This window comes from Salvelinus alpinus, chromosome 3 (assembly GCF_045679555.1).
Source record: "Salvelinus alpinus chromosome 3, SLU_Salpinus.1, whole genome shotgun sequence".
In the NCBI taxonomy this organism is placed as follows: Eukaryota; Metazoa; Chordata; class Actinopteri; order Salmoniformes; family Salmonidae; genus Salvelinus; species Salvelinus alpinus.
Window position 1 is genome coordinate 23,297,179 of NC_092088.1, and position 23,616 is coordinate 23,320,794.

Below are 23,616 nucleotides of genomic sequence, written 5' to 3' on the forward strand. Positions count from 1 at the left end.
ATTTTCTGCCTATTATATACATGGAATTTTCATCACATGTAATATATATAAAATAAGATGATTTTCAAAAAAAAAAAAAATTATGACAAAGCTGTTAAACATTATCCTAAATATAACCCATCAACTCAGTCAATAGCATTGGTGTTTAATAAAAGGGTTACAGCATGAAATATCCTTTACATTTTTATACACTTTTACTTATTTTACTATGTCAATTTGTCTTTGTTTTAAATATTTTGGCGCCAAACTGGTGGCAGTTGTGAAAAAAAGTCTATAGTTGGTAGAGTTTCATTGTTGATTAGATGTTTTTTTTCAATAATTAAGCTATTTTCTCTTGAACCATATGGTCTATCCACTAGAAGTTATTTAAGTATAAATTACCAACGTTGCCATAGATTACAATAGATTCGGTAAATTACCGGTAGTTTTACAACACTAGTCCCACATTTAATGACCACTATAAGCAGTTGATTTGTACTCTGTGTACAGACGGTCATTACTACACAATCATTACATGCCTTTTTGGCTATGGGGAATTTGGGATTAGCAATTATGTGTTCATAACATGCTGATAATGATGCTCTGACCCCCTCAGGTTAACTCAGGTGGTACGCATCAGTCTGATAAACATTGGAAAGGCTCTCAAGGGTCAGGTGGTGATGTCTTCTGAGCTGGAGAACGTCTTCAACAGTATGGTGGTGGGCAAGGTGCCAACCATGTGGTCGGCCAAGTCCTACCCGTCTCTGAAGCCTCTGGGCAGCTACGTGTCCGACCTCCTCGCCAGGCTAAAGTTTCTACAGGTCAGTTATGATCGCCAAGAGAGTGAGGGTACTGAGCTGCTCAACCCCAACAATACACATTCAAATGTGTTTGTATGTTCAATTAAAGTTGTTTTGAGGACAGGGATTTTGTTTCCTGTGAAACTGATACTTCTGAAAGACACAAATACTGATGCATGGGAGTTGGGCTGTGTGTTTGACAGGACTGGATCAACAATGGGCCACCACCAGTCTTTTGGCTCTCTGGGTTCTACTTTACTCAGTCCTTCCTCACGGGAGTATCTCAGAACTTTGCCCGAAAGTATACCATCCCCATCGACTTCATCGGCTTTGAATTTGAGGTAAGGGAGTACAATGTAAACCTTATCTTTGTGTCCAGTGAATGCATGGCATGACTTCCCTGTCTCTATCAGGTGACCAAGCAAGAGACCCACATGGAGAACAAACCAGATGATGGGGCCTACGTGAAGGGGTTCTTCCTGGAAGGGGCACGCTGGGACCGGGAGAAGATGGTCATAGGAGAGTCCCTGCCCAAGATCCTCTTCGACCCCCTGCCCATCATCTGGCTCAGGCCAGGGGAGATGTCAAAGTTCCTGCATGAGAACATCTACGTGTGTCCCGTGTACAAGACCAGTGCCCGGCGCGGAACCCTGTCCACCACGGGCCACTCCACCAACTACGTAATGCCTATCGAGCTTCCCTCCGACCGGCCACAGAAACATTGGATCAACCGCGGGGTGGCCTGTCTGTGCCAGCTGGATGACTAGGCACAGCTCTGCAGACATCTTGCAGGATGTTAGATATGAGAGACAGACAATCAACTCACTCCTTTTAAATAGCTATTAAAGGCAGAATTGTATGCTGGATATTTTCAACTCGATTTGATATTTTTAAAGATTGCACAGGCTGTCATATAGCCTGGGTACCAGTCTCTTTAGCTAACATTCCACTCCTTGACACTCCTTGTCATTGCCAAAGAGACTGGCCTCTCAATGTTCAATATGCAGCCGGCTTTACAGCACAGTTGCTGGTTGGTTGTTGGAAACAACATTAATATTTTCCATGACAATGTTATGGAACATGGGGCAAATTTGGCACAATATAGAATTTGAATTTTAAGAACGGCAACAAACAAAACCGTTACGACCTGCTGCGGTAATTCCCTGGTGAGAAGCAGTGTCAATGCAAGATCATGTTGTTCAAATTGGCTAGAGAGGACTCCATAATGAGAGTGAAATGATGATACGTAAAATATTAGCCTACAAGAGTCAATCGAGCTACGTTTGCTTCAGTTGCATCCCATTAATGAGAGGAAAGAAATGCAAAACTGGCACCTGTCGTCATTACTCGCACATATGCTGATCATCATGAAATTGCTTACTTACATTTACATTTAAGTCATTTAGCAGACGCTCTTATCCAGAGCGACTTACAAGTTGGTGCATTCACCTTATGATATCCAGTGGAACAACCACTTTACAATAGTGCATCTAACTCTTTTAAGGGGGGGGGGGGGGGGGGGGGGGTTAGAAGGATTACTTTATCCTATCCTAGGTATTCCTTAAAGAGGTGGTACTTAAAAAAAAATAATGTATGCTCGTTGCACCCTGGTCTCAGAGCATTTTGTATTATTCTGTATGTAAATCCGAGACACACTATTTAGTATATCTTACATTTTGTATGGTAGGTATTAATTTGTGGATGTCCATTACCCATTTCATATGATATGTTACGAATTACAATTCATATTATATGTTATGAATTTGCTAAATGTACAATATGTTACGAATTTGCAAAACGTTTAATACGTTACGAATTCGAGCTAGGTAGCTAACGTTAGCTAAGCTAGGGGTTAGGGTTAAGTTTAGGAGTAAGGTTGAAGGGTTACCTAACATGCTAAGTAGTTACAAAGTAGCAAGTAGTTGCTAATTAGCTACAATTCTGAAGTTGTCCTTGATGAAATTCGAACTCACAACCTTTGGGTTGCTAGACGTTCACGCTATATACCCACCCATCCACACTGACCAACCACCCTCCTTTCATTTTTGTCTTAACCATCTGTCTTATGAAACCGTACCAAATATAACATACTTATTACTAAATGGAGTGTCTCGGATTTATATGCAGAGTAATAAGAAATGCTCTGAGACCAGGTTGCCATTTCAGTTCTATTATTTGTCCCTCCTCTCATATTAATAAGAGATTGAGTCAAGATGGGATACTTTAGGAAACTTTCTGAATGGACATAGCGAGAATTAGCGAACACACACACACACCCTAAAAGGATCCATCAATCAAACCCACCAGCACACCTCAGACACAAACAAATCTAATTTCTCCTTTCCAATTTTTTTCCCCTATCAGTCTAATTTGCATAAACATTGTGATTGGATGATAGCTGTGAAGGTTATCGAATCCTCTGATCTCCTGGAGCTCATTAATGGTAGAACGTTCATATTTGAATATTGCCGAAAGGCCGGTCTCTTTGGTAATGACAAGGAGTGGAATGTTAAAGACACTGGTACCAGGCTAGCGGTCATAGAGATGGATCCCCTTCCGTAGCGGTGCGTGGGTAAAGTCACTGGTACCAGGCTAGCGGTCATAGAGATGGATCCCCTTCCGTAGCGGTGCGTGGGTAAAGTCACTGGGGAAGCCAAGCCAGAAACAAAAAAGCCATATTACAACCTGTGTTGTGATAATTGCGTCGTTTGCTCTATAACCTGTTAGTTCATATGCCTTGTCACCGTGAAATATAGGCCTAAGGCTGAGACAATAAGAAGACTGTGGCAAAATAAATTGAACCAGACCTTTGTTTCATCACGAAGTCGGAGAACAACCTCTGTCCGGTGAAGTCCACAAAGCATATTGCATGTAACAAAGTTACATGACCCAAAGCATGGTCAAGCAAGTTAAAATTTCCAACATTTTCGGAGTACTAAATCAACTATTGATTTAGAACCACAGAAATAACGCTTGTGTGTGTGCAAGTAGAAAAAACATGTTGACTCACCCGACTTGTAGAGAAACACCAACGCCATCCTCCTCTCTGTCATGTTGACGAAACGGTCTATCACTCTATCATACAGTACACGCTTTTAGTTTATGTTGACCTAGGCAACCTGGCTAAAATGCTTGCTCGCTAGCCTAACTTCCTTTCATGGGCAACGATTAACCAACTAGTTAACCTGTTTACTCAAAAACCATAGAGGGTTGGTGGTGTTTACATACACTACATGACCAAAAGTATGTGGACACCTGCTCGTTGAACATCTCATTCCAAAATGATGGGCATTAATAAGGAGTTGGTCCCCCCTTTGCCGCTATAACAGCCTTCATCCACTCTTCTGGGAAGGCTTTCCACTAGATGTTGGAACATTGCTGCGGGGACTTGCTTCTATTCAGCCACAAGAGCATTAGTGTGGTCGGGCACTGATGTTGGGCAATTAGGCCTGGCTCTCAGTCGCCGTTCCAATTCATCCCAAAGGTGTTTTGATGGGGTTGACTGGCTCTGTGCAGGCCAGTCAAGTTATTCCACACCGATCTCAACAAACCATTTCTGTATGGACCTCGCTTTGTGCACTGGGCGTTGTTATGCTGAAACAGGAAAGGGCCTTCCCCAAACTGTTGCCACAAAGTTGGAAGCACAGAATCATCTAGAATGTAATTGTATGCTGTAGCATTAAGATTTCCATTCACTGGAACTAAGGGGCCTAGCTCGAACCATGAAAAACAGCCCCAGACCATTATTCCTCCTCCACTAAACTTCACAGTTGGCACTATGCATTGGGGCAGGTAGAGTTCTCCTGGCATCCGCCAAACCCAGATTAGTCCGTCGGACTGCCAGATGGTGAAGCGTGATTCATAATTCCAGAGAACGCGTTTCCACTGCTCCAGAGTCCAATGGCGGTGAGCTTTACACCACACCAGCCGATGCTTGGCATTGCGCATGGTGAGCTTAGGCTTGTGTGCGGTTGCTCGGCCATGGAAACCCATTTCATGAAGCTCCCAACTAACAGTTCTTGTGCTGACGTTGCTTCCAGAGGCAGTTTGGAACTCGGTAGTGAGTGTTGCAACCAAGGACAGAAAATATTTTTGGGTGGTTGCACTTTACCTTTAAAACTGGAAAGCCGCTAAAAAAAAAGCAGGCTTTTCTTTAAAGAGAGTAGCCTACTAATCTTTAACTGGTTATAGTAAGACATTGTTCCTATCAGTTCAATTTAACAGTTGATAAACTGAAGGTGGTGTTAAATGAATAAAACCTTTGTTGTGTGTATGCACTCTAATGCACTTTACTCAATAAATCCTTAAGTCTATTTTTCAACCCGACAGAGTTCATCTGACTTTTTAGTATTTCCTTGAACGAATGAATGCAGAGGAGTGGTGCTTTTCAAATCTCAATTTATTGAAATGATAAATATATTCAAAATAGTATCATAAATCTTTATGGCTACTTATCTTACAGGACAGACAATGCTGAGATCCACATAGCAGCTCTTGTCAGGAATCACATGCATAAATATACTTGGTACAGTGTACTGTTGCAGACATCATGGATTGGATGCTACAGTGCAGTTTACAATGCAATGTGCTTGATGAACATTGATTTGCGTGATGAACAATGGAAATTAATGACTATTTTCCTCCAATATATAAGATGGATTTTCAACTCAACTCCTGAGATCAGTCAGTAACTCCCCTCCTGTCCTTGGTAACATAAAACCTTCACAAGAATATAGAGTTCATCTAGTATCAGCTGTTGTATCAGCTGTCCTCATGTGACTAAGTAAACTGGCTTGGCCTGCTTCCTCATGCGTTGCTGTGCTTTCAGCTTCCTGCCTTTCTGGGTTGCCAGTCCCATTATAAGCAGGTAGATCTGCAACGAAGGGTATGGAACCGAAATAAAACCATTACATTAAATAATAGTGAAATCACACAATATTGCCTGAGATATATAAACATTTCTTCTGGTTTAGATGTCTGTCACTTACAAGTCTTCTGTAATAAAGACCTGCGAAACTTAGTGGGGAAAAACATCACTCAGATTCTCACACCAAAGCATTTAAGTGTGAACTCTAAAACGTGTCTGATTTGTCCAGAGATTATTACTAAATGAAAGAATTTGAAAATGTCAACCAGGCTTTTCTTGACACTCACCAATTTCTATCCTTGCCTCACATTCTGCTAAGCACTTCTTTATTGATTCCTGATCTGTCAACTGAAAGGGATACACAGAGCAACAGATTAATCAAACAGATAAAGATGATACCGAGCTACACAGACAAACATAGGGTCTGTCTTTTTACCTGTTGGTTCTGTCTGAAGAGGGTCTGGGCCTCCTGGACAATGTACCTTCTGTCGCTCAGTGTCTTGTGGGAGTGTGGACTGCGCCCCAGGCGATCCGAAATACCCTAATATACAGTGACAGGACCAGATTACTTGTGGCTGTCGTCATTTGGTCTAAAAACAATACAAAGCAGGGAATAGAAAAAATATATGCAAGGAGTAACTTGCCCTATATAATTAACACCAGACTCAACCAAAGGATCCAGAGTACGGCAAAAGACTGGGGGCCCCGTTTGAATTGATATAATCTGTGATCAAACATAATTTAATAGGTGAAAACATATACATTTAGAATATATACGGCGGTTGGTGAAAGTAAAGATTCCATTACATTGCTTTGAATGATTACTTAAACAGAGGTAGGTTTACTGCTGGACATGTGGGTAAATAATACATGTACATGCATGTTTCAATAAACCACTAGGTGGAGATATAACATCTGAAATTTAGTAATAATAGCAGAGACTAGATAGTTCTTATAAAAACTGACAGCCGTGGTATATCAAACCGTATGCCACGGGTATGACAAAACATTTATTTTTACTACTCTAATTCCGTTGGTAACCAGTTCATAATAGCAATAAGGCACCTCGGGGGTTTGTGATGTATGGCCAATATACCACGGCTAAGGGCTGTATCCAGGCGCTCTGTGTTGCGCATAAGAACAGCTCTTAGCCATGGTATATAGGCCATATACCACACCTCCTCTGGCCTTACTGCTTAATTATACTTCAGTGGACTAAATAGCTACTTGCTTCTTCTACAACTACAGCCCTTCACTGGTTTCCACAAATACAAAGTAAGGGAAAGGAAAGGGAAAGGGGGATACCTAGTCAGTTGTACAACTTAATGCATTCAACTGAAATGCGTCTTCCGCATTTAACCCAACCTTCCGAATCAGAGAGGTGCGGGGGCTGCCATAATCGACATCCACGTCTTAAACATAGGCTATAACGTAAAAATGTATGAAAACAAAAATGAGCTTTTTGGTCTTAATTTAAGGTTAGCGTTAGGCTTAAGGTTAGCAGTGTGGTCAAGGTTATGGTTAGGTTTAAAATCACATTTTAAGAAGATAAATTTATAAATTTATAGTTTATGATTTTTGTGGCTGTGGTAACTAGTGACGACCCTTCCCCGGTGACTGGTTAAAAATCCAATCAAATTTATTTATAAAGAGCTTTTAACATCAGCAGATGTCACAAAGTGCATATACAGAATCCCAAACAGCAAGCAATACATGTAGAAGCTGTCTTATGTAGGCTAGAATTATGCAGCGTTCAAAACAGCCGGGAACTCGGAATCTCCGACTTCAGTGTGTTCAAGACAACTGGGAACTCTGAAAAAAACAAGCTCCGACTATGAAAAATCGGTTTGAATGGTCATCCAAGTATTAATTCCAACTCGGGAACTCTGGCCTCTTTCTAGAGCTCCGACTTTCCGACCTGAAGATCACTGACGTCATGATTTGACCTGGTATTTTTCAGAGTTCCCAGTTGTCTTGAAAGCACCATTCAACTCAGGAGGCTGAAGAAATGTGGCTTGTCACCTAAAACCCCCACAAACTTTTACAGATGCACAATTGAGAGCATCCTGTCGGGCTACATCATCGCCTGGTACGGCAACTGCACCGTCCCCAACCGCAGGGCTTTCCAGAGGGTGGTGCGGTCTGCACAGCGCATCACCGGGGGCAAACTACCTACTCTCCAGGACACCTACAGCACTCGTTGTCACAGGAAGGCCAAAAAGATCATCAAGGACAACAACCACCCGAGCCACTGCCTGTTCACCCCACTACCATCCAGAAGGCGAGGTCAGTACAGGTGCATCAAAGCTGGGACCTGAAAAATAGCTTCTATCTCAAGGCCATCAGACTGTTAAACAGCCATCACTAACACAGAGAGGCTGCTGCCTACATACAGACTTGAAATCATTGGCCTCTTTAATAAATGGATCACTAGTCACTTTAATAATGTTTACATATCTTGCATTACTCATCTCATATGTATATACTGTATTTTATCCCATCTTGCCTATGCCACTAGGTCATTGCTCATCCATATATTTATACACTGCTCAAAAATATAGGGAACACTTAAACAACACAATGTAACTCCAAGTCAATCACACTTCTGTGAAATCAAACTGTCCACTTAGGAAGCAACACTGATTGACAATACATTTCACATGCTGTTGTGCAAATGGAATAGACAAAAGGTGGAAATTATAGGCAATTAGCAAGACACCCCCAAAAAAGGAGTGATTCTGCAGGTGGTGACCACAGACCACTTCTCAGTTCCTATGCTTCCTGGCTGATGTTTTGGTCACTTTTGAATGCTGGCGGTGCTCTCACTCTAGTGGTAGCATGAGACGGAGTCTACAACCCACACAAGTGGCTCAGGTAGTGCAGTTCATCCAGGATAGCACATCAATGCGAGCTGTGGCAAAAAGGTTTGCTGTGTCTGTCAGCGTAGTGTCCAGAGCATGGAGGCGCTACCAGGAGACAGGCCAGTACATCAGGAGACGTGGAGGAGGCCGTAGGAGGGCAACAACCCAGCAGCAGGACCGCTACCTCCGCCTTTGTGCAAAGAGGTGCACTGCCAGAGCCCTGCAAAATGACCTCCAGCAGGCCACAAATGTGCATGTGTCAGCATATGGTCTCACAAGGGGTCTGAGGATCTCATCTCGGTACCTAATGGCAGTCAGGCTACCTCTGGCGAGCTCATGGAGGGCTGTGCGGCCCCACAAAGAAATGCCACCCCACACCATGACTGACCCATCGCCAAACCGGTCATGCTGGAGGATGTTGCAGACAGCAGAACGTTCTCCACGGCGTCTCCAGACTCTGTCACGTCTGTCACATGTGCTCATGTGCTCAGTGTGAACCTGCTATCATCTGTGAAGAGCACAGGGCGCCAGTGGCGAATTTGCCAATCTTGGTGTTCTCTGGCAAATGCCAAACGTCCTGCACGGTGTTGGGCTGTAAGCACAACCCCCACCTGTGGACGTCGGGCCCTCATACCACCCTCATGGAGTCTGTTTCTGACCGTTTGAGCAGACACATGCACATTTGTGGCCTGCTGGAGGTCATTTTGCAGGGCGCTGGCAGTGCACCTCCTTGCACAAAGGCGGAGGTAGCGGTCCTGCTGCTGGGTTGTTGCCCTCCTACGGCCTCCTCCACGTCTCCTGATGTACTGGCCTGTCTCCTGGTAGCGCCTCCATGCTCTGGACACTACGCTGACAGACACAGCAAACCTTTTTACCACAGCTCGCATTGATGTGCCATCCTGGATGAACTGCACTACCTGAGCCACTTGTGTGGGTTGTAGACTCCGTCTCATGCTACCACTAGAGTGAGAGCACCGCCAGCATTCAAAAGTGACCAAAACATCAGCCAGGAAGCATAGGAACTGAGAAGTGGTCTGTGGTCACCACTTGCAGAATCACTCCTTTTTTGGGGGTGTCTTGCTAATTGCCTATAATTTCCACCTTTTGTCTATTCCATTTGCACAACAGCATGTGAAATTTATTGTCAATCAGTGTTGTTTCCTAAGTGGACAGTTTGATTTCACAGAAGTGTGATTGACTTGGAGTTACATTGTGTTGTTTAAGTGTTCCCTTTATTTTTTTGAGCAGTGTATATTCCTATTCCATTCCTTTACTTAGATTTGTGTGTATTAGGTAGTTGTTGTGGAATTGTTAGATTACTTGTTAGATATTGCTGCACTGTCGGAACTAGAAGCACAAGCATTTCGCTACACTCGCAATAACATCTGCTAACCATGTGTATGTGACCAATAAAATTAGATTTATAATGAGCTGATTAATGTTGAAAAGTGTACTTTTCTAGGAATTTGGAATAAAATTTGGTCAAATATTGACTTAGTGAGCTCTAGAAAGACGCCAGTTTCCAACTTGGAATTCCTAGTTGGATGACCGTTAAATTATTTTCCCAATAGACGCTTTTATTTCCCCAAATTCCTAATTGTCTTGAACGCACTTAAGTCAGAGATTTTCAAATTCCTAGTTGTTTTGAACGCGGCATATATAGCTGAGTTAGTTATCTAATGCCATGTTCAAAACAACTGGGGGTTCGGAACTCCGAAATGTCCAACTTCAGTGCGTTCAAAACATCTGGAAAATACGAGGTCCCGACTGGAAAAAATCGATTTGAACAGTCATCCATCTTTCTAGAACTCCGACATTCCGACTTGAAGTTCAATGACGTGATGATTTACCTCGTATTTTTCCGAGTTCCCAGTTGATTTGAACGCGGCATAATGGGGTCTGTGCGTCACACCTATGAATATGGGCTAACGTGAGCTAGCAGGGTAACAAGACAAAGTACCTGTTTATGACACGCTTATCGTTCATTTAATACGAAAGTCTAGGGTAGGAATATCTAACGCTGTATGTTTACATTGCAATAACACCATGCTGACTTATCGAATAGTAGTATTATATGGCAATTATTACTTGACCTACCTGCTGTGCTGTTAGCTTTTTGACAACATGTCGCATCGAAATGACGATTAAATTGACGTATTTGAGAGGTGTGTTCGCAGCAATTAGTGTTGCAAAGTCGCTGCGAAACAATTAAATAGTCCATTTTTCATTCACTTTTCAAAGCCCTTCAAGTTCAACCCCAAAGACGATTTCACCAAATATTATGTTAATTCATGTTCGTTGGGTTTTAACTGTATTAGTCAGGTTGCCAGCTACTACAATTTTGAACTAAATCTAAACAGGGGACCTTATCCATACAGATCAGTGGATGGTATAGTTGCTAGCTATCTAACTGGTGCTCTGTTGGGAGGAAGTGATGCAGGGAAAATCCACTCAATGACTAAAAGGGAAACACAAAGAAACTCTATGCCTTTCGTACTGTTCATCCGACTTTTTTTTTTACTAGTCAATTAAAGTAAAAGACAGTCGTCTAGGGCGGTTGTTTGCAAACCAGGTGCGTTCTTATCAGACAAAAGCCAACTTAAACGCTCGTTTTTGTTTATGGTGCTGACTAGCTTCCTACTAGCATTAGCTTTGCTGACTAGCTTTTTAGCTAAGTGGGGCTGATTGTGTCGTTGTGTCCTAAGTTCGCTATTTGTTTTACTGATGTTATTGGAGTGGCGTACGTGATTTTCTCGACAATCAACTATTTTTAAGAGGTAACGTTACTTATCCTGTATGTGTTTTAAAACAGTTTATATTTTTATGGCATACTAGATTGCTAACTTTACAGATAACTAGCTAGCTACATGATGACGTGCTAGCTAGCAAGTCGGTAGCTAAGTATGATGATGGCGAAGTGTAACCAGCCACAGACGAGGCTATATTATTAACAGGGAACTTAGCTGCTGTAGTTGTTAGACAGTCAAGTTGATTAGGTTACCATGTTCGCTGGTCAAACAAAGAAACAGGTATGTTAGCCAACGTTCAGATGCAAACTAGAACTGCACAGCTGAGCTAGCTACCAAGTTTAAAGATAATTGTTGGCAGTGTTATTTTGATAAATGGGTTACTAACTAAATAGCTAGATATTCCCCACAGTATATACATGCCGATGTGTTCCTAGTCAGCTAACTACAACAATAAAGTATATCATATTAGAATGAGGTGAACGTGGTTGAAAGCACTGCAGGCTTTCCAGGAGGTGTTTTGCCTGTACATGTCCACGGAAGTTTCATTCCTCATGAATAGTTTCAATAAATGTGATCAGGGGCTTTTCGCTTGTTGCTAAGTGTTTAATCAAATCATGAAAGACAGGCACAAAATAAAACACCAACTAGTTGAACAAGAACGGTAGTACAGTATTTGGCTTATGAATCTTGCAACAGCTGGAAGCCATCATGAATTCCTCATTGAGTAACAGAATATTTCAAATGTAGGCCTACGTAATTAAAAGGTCTCTAACAAAGGAAAGGGCTAGGCATATTTATCTCTATAGTTTCCTGCTTTCAGTGGTGAAAAAAGTACCTAAATGGCATACTTGAGTAAAGGTACCTTAATTAATAGAAAATGACTCAAAAGTGAAAGTCGGCCAGTAAAATACTTCTTGAGTAAAAGTATTTGGTTTTACACATACTTAAGTATCATAAGTAAATGTAATTGCTAAAATATACTTACGTTTCAAAAGTAAAAGTATACCTTTCTTTTCAAATTCCTCATATTAAGCAAACCAGGTGGCACCATTACTTAGATTTTTTTTATTTACCAATAGCCAGGGACATGCTCCAACACTCAAACAGAATTTACAAATGAAGCATGTGTTTAGTGAGTCCGCCAGGTCAGAGGCCAGATACCCCAAAAACTAAAGTAGTACTTTCAAGTATTTTTACTTAAGTGCTTTACACCGCTGGCTGTTTTCAATTAAAAGTAGTTCATCCTTGACACAAGGCTACCCTGCTGTGGAAATGCATGTATTAAATGACTGCTTTCTCAATCTGAAATTACAAATTCACAGCAAGTTCATACACTGAATCTACATGTGGGCGAACGATACCCCTGTATCACATTATGCTTATGGTGACAAGATGCTGTGTGTCTTTCAGCATTGCTGATGTTAAGGTCACCACGATGGAGCAGAAAAAGATGACACCTTCATCTAGAGTGATAAAGGCATTCTGAGGAAGTGTCTGTAAGTACTTATTATCAGAACCAACCCATTTCTTAGCTATCACTGAGCAAGTAGCGTATTGTGCAGGCTAGTAGTATGTATGATCCAGACAACTTACATTTACATTTTAGTGTTTTATTTGGTGGTTGTATCTTGTGGTTTTAGTATTTTAGTCAGTTATATGGTAACCCATGCTGTATTAGGCTCTTCTCTATAAGTAGTTATTCAGCCCTCTAGTTTGATATGAACCCTCCTCTACATGGTACAGTACCAGCTTCAAAGCTTCTATGGTAACTGGGCCAGGCTTAAAACTGCCAGACACTTCACCCTTTTCCATTGGTGATGTATCCTACTTGTATGGTCTTCATATGATTTTCTTATTTTAGCATTTAGCAGTTGTCTTCTCTAGTAATTATTACCTCAGTGTTGTGGCTTTTGACCCTTTGTGACTAACGGGTTTGTTGATTCAGTGACTCATTGTCACTGTTGTTGTTGACCCTGTGTGACTGTGCTTGACTCCTCCTCTGGTCCAGGGCCCAAGGGCATGTTGAGACGTCTCACCAGGGCAGAGCAGAGGCGTCTTGGTGGGGCAGACGGGGCCTGAAGGAGGGGAGGACAGACCGAGAGGACCAGAGAGAGAGACATGGGCCAGTGCGTCACCAAGTGTAAGAACCCATCGTCCTCGCTCGGCAGCAAGAGTGGCGACAAGGAGCAGGGGTCCAAGTCCCACCACAAGAAAGGTGGCGGCGGGGGAGGAGGGCACAAAGAGGAGCCTGGCACTGTGTGCAGAAAGGCCTCCGGTGAGCACATGTTCAACGGCACCAAGACCGCCATGGAGGTTACCGTGGAGACCACAGTGATCCCTGCGTCGGCCATGCTGGCGGACCTGAGGAAGGAGGACCGCTCGGTGGCGGATAGGGAGGGGCCGTCCTTGCTGCGCATCGAGGAGCTCTTCTGCTGCTACAAGGACCCGCATGAGGATGACATCTTGGAGGAGGGCATGGAGAGGTTCTGCAACGACCTGTGCGTGGACCCCGCCGAGTTCCGCGTGCTGGTCCTCGCCTGGAAGTTCCAGGCGGCCACCATGTGCAAGTTTACAAGGTGAGAGACGGGTTGGGGATGAGATCGGAAGGAGTAAGGATGAGACAGATGATGCTTCATCAATGTGTTTTAGCCTGATATTCAGAAAACATGTTCTGAGAAGATTCCTCAAGTCATTTATTGGTCCAAAAGAGACCATATTAGCCTGTAATATTGATTAGCATGGCTGATTCAATTTCTAAAATGGCTACTGCTGCCCTGCACTGTATGTTTTAGGCTAGCTTCCCCTCTCACTGTGCAGTGTTTCATTTAACATTGGTCTGGCTGGCCACCCCACCCCCACTACTCTCAGCTTTTAGCAGCTCTGCAGCTCACTTGCTAGCTGACAGGTAGGGGGCACACAGGAAATCGAATCAGGCTCTGACACTGCACTCTGTAATGAGTAGGGATTAGACAGAGTGTCTTTCTCTGATTGTCTATTGCTCAGATGATTTTGTATTCTCAATTTTCATGTAATCTTGTACCTAGTCTGAAGATTGTACCTATTACCATCATTTGACCTATTAACGAATGTTCTCATCTGAGCTACCTAGAGCCAGAAACTTGAAAGGTTTACTGTTGCTTTGCTGTTCACACCAAGTCTGATTTCATGTCTGCTGTATAAAAGGGGGTGGAAAAGCAATGTATATTAGGGTACATATCTGGCCAGGGACTCATGCTGAAGTGACAGGAGAACAATGTGACAGGATGTGGTTAAGTTAGTCAAATCCGATGTTATTCGTCACATGCTTCGTAAACAACAGGTGTGGACTAACAGTGAAATGCTCATTTACAGGCCCTTCCCAACAATGCAGAGAGAAAGAAGATAGAGAAATAATAGAAACACAATGATAACATGGCTATATACAAGGGGTACCAGTACCAAGTCGACGTGCAGGGGTACGAAGTAATTGAGATAGATATGTACGTATAACTCGGAATAAAGTGACAGATTGTAAAGAGTAGCAGCAGTGTATGTGATGAGTCAAGAGTTAGTGCAAAAATGGTCAATGCAGATAACCAGGCTAACTATTAAACTATTTAGCAGTCTTATGGCTTGGGGGTAAAAGATGTTAAGGGTCCTGTTGGTTCCAGACTTGGTGCATCAGTGCCGCTTGCCGTGCGGTAGCAGAGAGCAGTCTATGACTTGGGTGGCTGGAGTCTTTGACAAATTTGAGGTCCATCCTCTGACACCGCCTGGTATAGAGGTCCTGGATGGCAGGGACCTCGGCCCCAATGATATACTTGGCCGTACGCACTAACCTCTGTAGCGCCTTGTGGTTGGATGCTAAGCAGTTCCCATGAAAAGCGGTGATGCAGCCAGTCAAGATGCTCTCAATATGTAGCTCTATAACTTTTTTTCGGGATCTGAGAGACAATGCCAAATCTTTTCAGCCTCCTGAGGGGGAAGAGGCATTGTTGTGCTCTCTTCACGAATGTGTTGGTGTCTTTGGAATCTCGACCCACTACAACCCCGTCAATGTGAATGGGGGCGTGCTTAGCCCTTTGTTTCCTGTAGTCCACGATCAGTGGTCTGCTTGAAACATGTAGGTATTACGGACTGGGTCAGGCAGAGGTTGAAAATGTCAGTGAAGAAATTTGCCAGCTGGTCATCGCATGCTCTGACAGTGCCCTGGTAATCCTGCGGCCTTGTGAATGTTAGCCTGTTTAAAGGTTGGCTACGGAGAGCGTGATCACACAGTCGTCCAGTGTAGTAGGATTCAATCTTAGTCCTGTATTGACGCTTTGCCTGTTTGATGGTTCTTCGTAGGGCGTAGCGGAATTTCTTATGAGCATCCGGGTTAGTGTCTCGCTCCTTGAAAGTGGCAGCTCTAGCTGTTAGCTTAGTGTGGATGTTGCCTGTAATCCATGGCTTCTGGTTGGGGTATGTACGTACGGTCACTTTTGGGACAAAGTCGTCGATGCACTTATTAATGAAGCTGGTGACTGATGTGGTTAACTCCTCAATGCCATCGGATGAGTCCCGGAACATATTCCAGACTGTAATAGTGTGATTCTCACAATCTTGGTTTCAAAGATTTCAAACATGAAATCTTTAAAAAAGACTTGCATCAACAAATGTCCTTTTTAGGCATTTGACGTGTTTGTGAGCATTAATTTAAAAACATTTACTGACAATTTAAGACCTTTTTAAACATATTTTCCAAAACAAGTCCTTAAAAATCTCATTACCGCAATGGTCTGAAAACGTCAAGACCATTAGTAAAGTTAATACATTTTCAGATTTTTTTTTAATGGATTATTAAGTCATGCACAGTTACTTGAAACTCTGAAATAATAGATATTTTTTAATTAACATTTTTATTTCTGCAATCTACAACCTAATATTTTTGATATTTCATTTAAACCTGACATATTTTCAAAATTATGTGGCAAGACTGAGTGGCAAGCCTGCGTTTAAAAGCAAACTACTATTTTTCCTTTCATTAAATTAACATAAAATGAACACCTGTTGCGGTAATGATACATATGTTTCGGAAATAAGGTTGTTGATTTCGGTAATGATAATAAGTACACTAAGACTGAGGTATGGTTAAAAACATCAAATTTAATGTAGAAGATAAATGAGATAATATTGGCACAATAATGGTTTCAAGTTCAATCAATTTAATTTTGCAGTGCTTCAACAGTACATAACATACATAGGCTAAAAACAGAGAACACATAAAAACAACACATACAAAAACATTAGAACAGCACATTATATCGTCACTACACACACTGGCCTGTACAGTGTCCCTTGGGGATGATGTTTCTATGACCCCAAGCTGGTGCAGCTCCTTTATCTTCAAGCCAAAGTTTTCATGTGTTTTGCAAGCACGTGTTTCTCTGTCTGTGACTCTTCGCTGGCCAATCCAAAATGGCTCAAGTTTAAAGAATTGAGCCTTGGAAAGGTTGTGCCTTGGGTTCTCAGACAGAAATCTTCTATGAAGATGTGCCATAGTGTCCGTTAAGGCTCTCTTACGAAATATCTGGCCATTTTTCAGAATTTCTCTGGATTTCCCATTTATTACAGTGGAGACTTCATCTTGATGAAGGGAAGCGGCTGACAAGTTTGTGCATTAGTCTTCTCTGGCTGTTATTGGGTAATGTTCTCTGATGACTTCTCTTTGTAGTTTTCTTCTGGACCTCTCTGCCTTCTATGTTGACAATTACCTGCTTCCTCTTGGCCATAATCTCAAGTCTTTTCAGTCTTTTCTTTAGGTTGACCATCTCTTTGGTCCTCTCCAGCAGCTTCTCTTCTGTGTAGAGCAACTTTGACCTCCATTTTGATAGTGATTTCTTTCTTCTGTTCCTCTTTTTTGGTGATTCCTTTGGGGTAGATCGTCATTGGTCCTGGTGTCTGTAGAGATGTCTCTCTTCTTTTAGGAGTTGAGTTGACGGCAGGGACATTTATTTATCTGCTGATGTGAGAAAGTCTGTTCTCTTGGGGAGGCTGTGTCTTGAGGATTTTGAACAACTTCTTGTTGAAGTGTATCATCTTCCTGGCTTGATGGTGTTATGTCCAAAACAGCTTTTAGCTGTTTCTTTCTTCTCTTAATACCTTTTTTGAGTTTTCTCGCCACTGTTTTTTCTTCTTTTCAAGTTGCTTTTTTGTCAGATCTTCAGTTTTCTTGATTTTACAATTTTGCTTTCGTTTTTGATATCTGGAAATGGAAAGGAAGCATGACATGAAATGAGCATGTCTCAAAACATGGGAAAAATCTTACTGTTATGGACACGTCATCCTATAGTAGAGACTGAATAACTTACTGACTGTGTGTGTGTGCTACAGTACGGACTGAATGGCTTACAGTGTGTGTGTGTGTGTGTATACACATCCTATAGTAGGGACTGAATGGCTTACACTTAGACTGTGTGTGGACATCCTATAGTATAAACGGCTTACTGATTTTGTGTGTGAGCGCGCTCGTGTGTGTGTGTGGTGGATGTGTGCGTGCATGCGCAAGTGTAGACTTCCTAACACTGTAGCGTATTGACTTCCTATAGACACTGTATGAGGGCATAGGCTTCCTATAGACTATATATATGCTAATTATGCTTGCTGTAACCTCTCCAACCCCTAACCTCTCTCTCCTTCCTTCTGTACTCTTCCAACAGTTCTGGGTTGGTGTAAACTTTTTCTCTAAATCTTGTCAGCCTTCGCTAAAGATTTATTTGTGTGACTTGCTGACTGTCTGCAATTAAACAGGACATTAACTTCTCTAGGGTAGGGGGCAGCATTCGGAATTTTGGATGAAATACATGCCCAAATTAAACAGCCTGTTTCTCGGGCCCAGAAGATATGATATGCATATAACTGGTAGATTTATAACTGGTAGACTGGTAAAACACTCTAAAGTTTCCAAAACTGTTAAAATAGTGTCTGTGAGTTTAACAGAACTGATTTGGCAGGCGAAAACCTGAGAGAAATCCATTCAGGAAGTAGTTTATTTTTGGTTTGTAGTTTTCTATTCAATGCCATTACAGTATCCTTTGACTTAGGACTCAACTTGCAGTTTATATGCCTTCCACTAGATGTCAACAGTCTTTAGAAAGTGTTTCAGTCTTGTATTCTGAAAAATGAGGAAGTAAGAGCAGTCTGAATGAGTGGACCCTAAAGTTTCACAGAGCTTTTTCTTGCGCACAACCGAGAGAGTGCGTTTCTTGTTTACATTTTATATTGACGACGTTATTGTCCGGTTGAAATAGTATCGATTATTTAGGCTAAAAACAACCTGAGGTTTGAATATAAACATCGTTTGACATGTTTCTATGAACTTTACGGATACAGTTTTGATTTTTTTGTCTTCCTGTTTTGACTGCGTTTGAGCCTGTGGATTACTGAAGAGAACGCGCGAACAAAGGGGAGGTTTTGGGGTATAAAGAGACTTTATCGAACAAGAGGAACATTTATTGAGTAAATGAATGTCTGCTGAGTGCAACCATATGAATATCATCAAAGGTAAGCGATTAATTTTATCTCTATTTCTAAATTGTAACTGTTCTATCTGGCTGGCTACTGTTTGTAATGATTTGTCTTGTGGGCTATGTTCTCATAATCGTAATGTATGCTTTCGCCGTAAAGCATTTTTAAAATCTGACACCGTGGTTGGATTCACAAGTTAATCTTTAAACCTATGTAAAATATGTTTTGTTTTCTGAATTTTTATAATGAGTATTTCTGTATTTGAATTTGGTGCCCAGCAGTTTCACTGGCTGTCTCACGTGCCCAAGAGAGGTTAAGCAAAATATCAACAGTTAGTAAATAATATTCAAATTAATAGTTAATTATATTTAAAAAATATAGTCTGTATGATTAAATTCTCATTACTGAAACAACAGAAGTTCTCTCTACTGCAACTGGCCTTAAATTGCAGCATTAAGTGAGAATGGTGTTCTGAAGGATGAGGAACCCTAGCATGTTTTGCTAACAATAGAGAGACATGATGACTAAGCAAATTACTCAATGTACATAATTAGACATTAATGAAGTATATTTTCATTGAAAATGTTAAATCTAACGTTTTTCTAAATGTGGAAAACTACCTGTATCGGTAATGATAATCAATACTGTCGTGTACGCAGTCTGCCAAGAGAATGTTTAACTTTTAACTGGAGAAATATAAAGAGATCTACGTACCTGGTAGCCATCTTGAAGGTACTGGCAGATGTGTTGCTTCATTCAAAATCAAACTTTATTTAAAATTCTCTCTGTGTGTATAAACAGTCCTTCAAAAATGTTGCGGAGGATGATAACATCAGTCATGGACACTTAATTTTTCCTATATTTTTTTCATTATTATACATGAATATTCAGTTAATAATTTTTCTGTCATTTGAAAACATCTAGTAGAACATCCATTTATTTTTTTCAGAATATTTTCATTTTACTCTGTTTAAATTACAACATAACATACAACATAACATACATTCCGACAGCTGGACGCGTTGCGGTAATGAGAATTTTAGCCGAAAATGCAATAAAATACAAAAATAATTAATTCCTATGTTGAAATTACTCTTTGTGCAAGGCAGAGAACACTTATCTTTATGATATTTTGTTATATTACTAAATTACATGTTTTATATTTAAAATCATTACTGCCATGGTATTTTAAGGATTTCATGAGAATGACCCAATAGTGAAACAGTCCTGTAGTTTAGCATCTGCTTCATTGGACCACTTCTGTATTGAGCGCGTCACTGGTACTTCCTGTTTGAGTTTTTGCTTGTAAGCAGGAGTCAGGAGGATAGAGTTATGGTCAGATTTGCCTAAAAAACATTAAGAGAGAGCTTTGTATGCATCTCTGTGTGTGGAGTAAAGGTGATCTAGAGGTTTTTTTGCCTCTGGTTACACAGGTGACATGTTGGTAGAAATGAGGTAAGACCGATTTCAGTTTTCCTGCATTAAAATTACTGGGCTCTAGGAGCACCATCTGGGTGAGTATTTTCTTGTTTGCTTAAAGCCCTGTACGCTCGTTGAGTGCGGTCTTAGTGCTAGCATCAGTTTGTGGTGGTAAATAGACAGCCTCGAAAGATAGATGAAAACTCACTTGATAAATAGTATAGTCTACAGCTAATGATGTATTTTAACTCAGGTGAGCAGAACCTCGAGACTTCCATAATATTAGAGATCGCGCACCGGCTGTAGTTAACAGAGACCCCCCCCCCCCCCCCCCCTTGAGCTTACCCGACGCTGCTGTTCTGTCCTGCCGATGCATAGAAAAACCAGCAATAATATTATCCATGCCCTTGATCAGCCAAGTTTCCTTGAAGCACAGGATATTACAGTTCTTCCGGCCTGTTGATAGGATAGTCTTGATCGTAGCTCATCCAGTTTGTTCTCCTGTGATTGTACATTCGCCAGTAGAACAGAGCGTAGAGGAGGCTTATTCACTCGCCGCCATAATTTCATCAGGGTGCACGCACGTCGGCCTCTAAATCGCCCGTCTCTTTCTCTTCCGCATGTCGGGGATTCAGGCCTGGCCCGGGGTGAGCAGGGGCCCGTAAAACGGCCGCTATACATTCCAGCGCCATTCTCATCAAGGGGGCTTCTTGCCCTTTCTCTCCCTGTGCTCTAAAGCGTGCTTCTCTTTTATCAGAGACTTTAAAAGGCACAGTTATTTCTGTTTTTACTTTACCTGACTTTATGTTGAGGCCCATGTGATGTTTATCGGAGTTAGCTTAGTTGGGAAACTTTTACCTTCTAACTACTTAAAATTGCCCAAGTTGTCTTTGTTGCCAAAAATGTAAGAAACTGACAGGTTTTGCTCCCTATGGCTCATTGCCCTGAGTCAAAGGTTGATATTATGTTGCGTTCTATAATGCAGCCCTGTTTCTCCCCTCCTGTCTGTAGGAAGGAGTTTGTGGACGGATGCAGGGCGATCCAGGCGGACAGTCTGGAGGGCATCTGCTCCCGGTTCACCTGCATGCTGCTGGAGGCGCAGGGCGAGGAGAGCTTCAAGGACCTGTACCGCTTCACTTTCCAGTTCGGCCTGGATGCCGAGGAGGGCCAGCGCTCGCTTCAGCGCGACATCGCCATCGCTCTGTGGCGCCTGGTCTTCACGCAGGACACGCCGGATATCCTTGAGCACTGGCTGGACTTCCTCGGTGAGAACCCGTCGGGCGTGCGGGGCATCTCGCGGGACACCTGGAACATGTTCCTGAACTTCACACAGGCCATCGGGCCGGACCTGAGCAACTACAGCGAGGACGAGGCCTGGCCCAGCCTCTTCGACACCTTTGTGGAGTGGGAGATGGAGCGCAGGAAAAAGGAGGCACAGGAGGAGCAGTTGAAGAGGGCAGAGGAGGAGGAGAGGGGATGCACTGAGACCGAGGGCTCTCCCTCCAGCACAGACGGACTTGAAACAGAGAGCGGATGGGGCTCACAGACCTGGGTGGGCCACTGACTATAGAATTCTGGGAAGGAAGGAAGGTCGGGGTTGGTGGGTTCTGACCTATAAGTGAACTGTACATCTGTGAATCAATGGATGACAAATTAGTATTAACATTACCATTATTCCTCTCGCTCCTTTTCTGTTGCGGTGGGACAGGGTTCCCTTGCACCCTGCTTTATTTCTGGTTATTGAAAGGGCTCTAATAACTGTATTGTTTTTAAGCACTTCTGTTTAAGTTATTTGTTTTATTTGTCTTTTAATGTCTTTTTTTGAAAAATAATTTGGACATGTGGTCCATTTTAATCTTTCCCAACTCACAAAGAAAGCTCAGTATATAGGGTTGCTTTAAAAACCAGGTGCCAGAAAGCCATACCAGTTCCTAAGTCTCATTTTCCAGCTCGCATTGACCTGGAAACACTGGTGACTGGACCTATCACCCAAAGACGTAGGCTTATTAAATCCTCATATTGCATTAAGAAGGGAAATTGGGACAATCTATTTGTCCTCAAATAACTCCTTATTACCAGAGACTGAGCTTCATCTTTATGGGGTCAGTGAAATCAACTTGATTGCAATTGTTTTATTTTGGAACAACATTTGAGTGTGGATGAATTGGCTTTCATTTTGAAATGTGGACTATTTAAAGGGTTATATTCTTGGCTTATCTATTGCCTGTAGTTGTGATGGCCAACCAAGATTTGTTCAAGACGTGGTCGTACTCGAGTGTGCATAATGTCCTAAAGTAAAAATTGAAGTTAAGTGACAGTGAAAATACCTTGTTACTATTTTTATTCTATTTATCTAAATAAAAAAAATTGTTGAAGCTATATATCAATAAGTCCTTTAAATTTCAAGTTGATTTCTTTCAAAATAATCACGCCCTTTTTTTTCTCTCCTGCAGTGTAATTTATGAAAAAGTTGAGTACTCTAGACCGCGGTAGTGTCTTTAGCTTATTCTAACTACCAGGGCTTGGTTCCATGTTGGTCCCTAGCCCCTGTCCCTTTAGTGTTCACAGATCCCAAAGGACTGAACACATGTAAGCAATATGGTATTGGCCACCACCCCACCAAGCCATTCAATGGACTGTGGACTTCTACCTGAAGTTATAGCTTGCACATATGTAGTTATTTCAGATCTGTGAACAGGACAGAAGGTGACTGTACCTGGGCTACATTCAGGACTGTTGTTAGGTCATTACAAAGCTTTTGTCCCTACCCCCCCGTCCTTCCATGGAGGGCCGAGTATCTATGGGTTTTCGCTACTCTCTTGTACTTGATTGATTGAATCGAGGTCACAAATTAGTAAAGAACAACCCTCACCTGGTTGTCTAGGTCTTAATTGAAAGGAAAAACCAAAAACCCACAGCACTAGGCCCTCCATGGAATGAGTTTGACACCCTTGCTTTAGGGACTCTGTTGTTAGTTAGAATAAGCTAAGACCTTACCAAGTTTGCTACAATCTTACACCATTGGACAGCTATTGACTCTAGTTTTGTGGGCATGTCAAGAATGTGTGTCGGCTGCTAGTGACTGTTGTGTTAAGTGCACAAAACACAATGGCCCTCCTAGTCACCATGCTTGTAATGCTCTCATTCATGTCTGCAGCTTCTAAACCATTCACAACAGTTGAATTATAATGGAACAGAGCCCAGGCCTTTTGTGACAGTGGATCATTGTTAACCAGGTGTTTTGGCTCATTGAGTGTCTGCAACTGAGTCCGGTGTGGTCAGGGGGTGCCCTTGTGAGGTTTACATTTCCTTTGCCCTTTTTATATAAAATGCATTGATTTATAATGAATAAAATCATGTTCCAACTTTTGACAGTGGACCACGAAATGCATATGGGGAGTTTCATTTTGTTTTGGTGGTGTCATTTTCCTGTTCTGATGGAGGGTTTGCAGTAT

General features: G+C 42.0%; 2 protein-coding genes and 1 long non-coding RNA gene across 8 annotated transcripts in view; 2 read left to right on the forward strand and 1 right to left on the reverse strand.

Annotated features, from left to right (window-relative positions):
* The window catches only part of dnah3 (dynein axonemal heavy chain 3), a 52,095-nt gene extending 46,990 nt beyond the window's left edge, over nucleotides 1-5,105 (forward strand). The window contains exons 58-60 of the mRNA XM_071391150.1: nucleotides 596-800; nucleotides 983-1,120; nucleotides 1,193-5,105. Coding sequence (XP_071247251.1) covers nucleotides 596-800; nucleotides 983-1,120; nucleotides 1,193-1,546 — 697 coding nt within the window. The 3' untranslated portion in view covers nucleotides 1,547-5,105. The remainder of the gene's footprint in view (nucleotides 1-595; nucleotides 801-982; nucleotides 1,121-1,192) is intronic.
* Nucleotides 5,106-5,160: 55 nt separating this feature from the next.
* Nucleotides 5,161-10,787, reverse strand: LOC139570332 (uncharacterized). Of its 5 annotated transcripts, none has more exons than XR_011674054.1 (4): nucleotides 10,605-10,787; nucleotides 6,083-6,187; nucleotides 5,934-5,994; nucleotides 5,161-5,652 (listed from the first exon to the last, which is right to left on the reverse strand). It is a non-coding gene; the product is annotated as an uncharacterized lncRNA (long non-coding RNA). The 5 variants fall into 5 exon arrangements; XR_011674055.1 differs by adding an exon at nucleotides 6,952-7,070 and having other exon boundaries at nucleotides 5,161-5,994; nucleotides 10,605-10,721; XR_011674053.1 differs by adding an exon at nucleotides 10,358-10,442 and having other exon boundaries at nucleotides 5,161-5,994; nucleotides 10,605-10,681.
* A 101-nt stretch (nucleotides 10,788-10,888) lies between these two features.
* dcun1d3 (defective in cullin neddylation 1 domain containing 3) lies at nucleotides 10,889-23,548 on the forward strand. 2 transcript variants are annotated; one of them, XM_071392130.1, is made up of 4 exons: nucleotides 10,889-11,079; nucleotides 12,668-12,753; nucleotides 13,266-13,833; nucleotides 21,173-23,548. In XM_071392130.1, exons 3-4 carry the CDS (start codon nucleotides 13,376-13,378, stop codon nucleotides 21,723-21,725), a joined length of 1,011 nt encoding a protein of 336 aa, XP_071248231.1. In that variant the 5' UTR covers nucleotides 10,889-11,079; nucleotides 12,668-12,753; nucleotides 13,266-13,375; the 3' UTR covers nucleotides 21,726-23,548. The 2 variants fall into 2 exon arrangements, with proteins under 2 accessions (XP_071248231.1, XP_071248230.1); XM_071392129.1 differs by having other exon boundaries at nucleotides 10,929-11,284.
* Nucleotides 23,549-23,616: the final 68 nt, after the last annotated feature.